The 3343-nt window shown below is 42.3% G+C and overlaps 1 protein-coding gene across 4 annotated transcripts in view; it reads left to right on the top strand.

Moving 5' to 3' along the window:
* The window catches only part of MTMR1 (myotubularin related protein 1), a 60814-nt gene that overhangs the window by 19976 nt on the left and 37495 nt on the right, over positions 1-3343 (top strand). For all 4 annotated transcript variants that reach the window (XR_003002650.1, XM_024740679.1, XM_024740681.1 and 1 more), the window contains 2 exons: positions 912-1006; positions 1368-1475. Coding sequence is in view for 3 of the 4 variants with exons in the window: in XM_024740679.1 (XP_024596447.1) it covers positions 912-1006; positions 1368-1475 (203 nt within the window). In the remaining variant the exon portion in view is untranslated. The remainder of the gene's footprint in view (positions 1-911; positions 1007-1367; positions 1476-3343) is intronic.

Raw genomic sequence — 3343 nt, 5'->3', positions numbered from 1 at the left:
CTGAGTTAAGTCATTCCTTTTCTGAGCTCTTATCACATTGAGTCCACATGGTTCTGATAGCATTTATCAGGCTATATGGTAATTTTCTGTGTAGTATCTCTCACGGGTCACCTGGTGGGCAGGAACCTTGTCCAGTTATACCCAGAACCCCAACAATAGGAGCCGCTCGGTATATAATGAGTTACAGAAAAGTTTATGCAAGTGTTTTGAGAGTTTGGCTGAATGACATCTTTAGTACCATTATTCATCCCCTCGGACTCATCTGTGGCTGTGTCCATTCCCGCCATTTGAATGGAACAGCACTTTGGGAAGATTGGGAAGATGTGGTATCTTTGTGATAGGCGTGAGCCTCTTAACATTCATAGGAGTCATATATGTTGTTGATTTTGATGTGAAAGATATTGATATTAACATTAAGAAAATAAAATTGATATGGAAGCTGATGAAGAATTTGAAGCAGTCTTTTCCCACTTCATTGATGTGGTTTTGGTTTTTGTCATCTGTAAAGCAGTTTCTTTGCAGGTGCATCAGGGGACAGTGTTTAGCTTTAGTTAGTTTTCATTAGCAGTGATTTATGAAATGGTAGCCCAGGTTCTTCAGAGTTTAATTAATGTGTTTTTGAATGTGATTAATTTATCACTCAGGGAAAATGTGAACCACTTGGAAAAAAATGACAAAATGTAACTTATTATGAGGCCTTTTACTTAAAACCTCAAGTAGCAAATCAAAATTTTGTTTTAAAAAGTGGAATTTTATTAGAAGACTATCCATCTGTGCCTTTATTTAAAGTAATGAAAGAATTTAAATTTCTAGAAAACTGGAATCACAAATTTATATATTTAGAAACTCATGTTAAGATTTATTGACACAAGTCAATGGCAGTAGATGATATTTTGGGTTTTTTCTTTCAGTGAAAGATGTCATGTATATCTGCCCATTTGTGGGAGCAGTGAGTGGCACCCTGACAGTGACGGACTTTAAGATGTACTTCAAGAATGTAGAGAGAGTGAGTATTTAAAAGTGTGTTTTATTTTTTAAAATAACTGCAGAAGAAAGTAAACAATAAAGAATACAGTAAATAGTATCCTGAAATCCCATCACCCTGAAAGAAGCAGAGGGTCAGTTTTAAGATGTGCGCATTTGCAAGCAGATTCTGTATCTTAAAAAAAAAAAAAAAAGGACTGTTAAAGTAGCACTTTCACCTGCGCTGGGGGTGAGGGGGTTGTTTAATTGTAGTCTCAATGTCTACTTCACAAAGCAGGAGGAAATGCGAAGTAAGCAAAGGTGTTTTAAGCCAGCGAAGACTTAAAATGGGAAAGCTCTGTTAGCCGACACTGATTGGCATTCATGTTAATTTGTGAACCCAGGACCCGCATTTCGTCCTCGATGTCCCCCTGGGAGTGATCAGCAGAGTTGAGAAGATAGGAGTGCAGAGCCATGGAGACAACTCTTGTGGCATAGAGATCATGTGCAAGGTACGGTCCAGACGTGAGAGAAACTTAGAGGGGGCGGGTAGCTTGGAACTTCTTCACAGCCTTTGGACAGTAAGAGTAATTTGGACATTAGTGACTCAGATGTTTTCAGGACCCAGACCTCTTCAACCTTTCATCAGCCAATTCAGACCATTATATAAGCCGTTGAAGTAAACCGCTTCTTTTCCATTGAAGTGTTCTGATTAACATGGACCTGTAACCTAGGCGGTGACGATATTTGTTACATTTCAGAGAAATCAAGTGGAAAGCAGGGATCAATATTTTTTCCAGTTTGTCCTGATAAGACTAGTCTTCAGTCAGAGACTTCCTAAAGGGACAACAGTATTCATAAATTCTGTGATTAAAAACACAGTTAGTTTCTTGGCTATGTTGGAATTTGCACCTGAGCCCTGCTTTTTTTGGGGTTTCGCCCCTTCCTCCAAGGGTTAAGTAAAATCTGTGTGACAGCTTTGACGAGGACTAGTCGTTTAAGAACCGCCTTAACTGATGTTTTATTCCCAATGACTTTGCCTCATGGAATACAGTTTATTAACAAACCCACCTGAAATACCAGGCAAGAGATCCTGCCTACAGCGTCATCAAGGTCCCTTCCCAGCTTGGGGTTTGGATTAGATTCCTGGCAGTCTGTTTGCTTTGATCAAATCTCTGAGGAGACCTTCCTCTGGTTGGCCCCGGACTGCAGTTGAATCCACTTTTTCAAATAACCCTTTACTGTGCCAGGTCGGGAATCTGCTGGCTTTTACTAGGCTCACCTTGGGCACCACACGGCAGTCCTCCCCTAGGACCAATCACTGCTGTCCTGATTCTCAGTCCAGGGTGCCGCACGCAGAGCAGTGCGAAGCCGTTGCAGAACTGAAACCAGAGCGGGGGTTTGATCAATTCTGTAATTCTGGAACAGGTCATTTCCCTACTCAGAACTCTTCACTAGCTGCCCATTACCCTTGGGCTGGAGGAAAAGCTTACGGAGACCCCGCGGTGTGAGCCGGACTTCCTTTCCTCGGCAGCTCCCTCTCCAGCCACCCTCCCCTTGTTGTTGCCATCCAGGTTCCTAGAGTTGTGCGCACTTGCCTGTACCCCCAGTCCCCACCCCACACAAACTCCTGCGGCTTCACACGTGCTGTTTCCTTTGCTTGTAATGCCTTTCCCTCTGAGCAATCCTAAATAGCACGTCAGCTCAGTCAGTGAGCTGGCACGTGCGTAGCCACAGAAGCTTGGAGGGAGGGCACAGCAGGAACCTAATGTTACTTAGGCAGGTGTCCTGTGGCTGTTTTCCTATGGTATTTCTTGTGGCTGGGGTGAGTTTTTGCTAATAGCTTCTTTAAAATGTTTTCCAGCCTAGAATTACCAGGGCCGTGCTTAAACAGGTGATATGCAATTCAAAAAGTACAAAAACTGAGTGTAGTAAAAAGTAAGTTTCCCTCCACCCAACACCCAGCCACCCTGATCTGCTCCCTGCAGCCACCCACTGTTACCAGTTTCCACAGATGGCCTATGCACACAAGTATGTATTTGAAAATGTGAATGGTTGTATGTTATATACGCTGTCCTGCCCCTTTCCCCCCAACCCTTAACCATGTACCTTGTGTCTCCTTAAGAGCAGTATATAACGAGCTGCTTCTTGTTTCTAACAGCTCTGTAGTATTCCATTAGTGGTACTGTAGTACATTTAGCCAGACCCTGTTTATTTTTTATTTATTTACTTATTTATTTTAACATCTTTATTGGAGTATAATTGCTTTACGATGCTGTGTTAGTTTCTGCTTTATAACAAAGTGAATCAGTTATACATATACATATATCCCTATATCTCTTCCCTCTTGCGTCTCCCTCCATCCCACCCTCCCTATCCC

The sequence above is a fragment of the Neophocaena asiaeorientalis genome, unplaced genomic scaffold (assembly GCF_003031525.2).
Source record: "Neophocaena asiaeorientalis asiaeorientalis breed wild unplaced genomic scaffold, Neophocaena_asiaeorientalis_V1.1 scaffold823, whole genome shotgun sequence".
Classification (NCBI taxonomy): Eukaryota; Metazoa; Chordata; class Mammalia; order Artiodactyla; family Phocoenidae; genus Neophocaena; species Neophocaena asiaeorientalis.
Note: the sequence above shows the minus strand (reverse complement) of the source record. Positions and strands in the feature narration are given on the sequence as shown.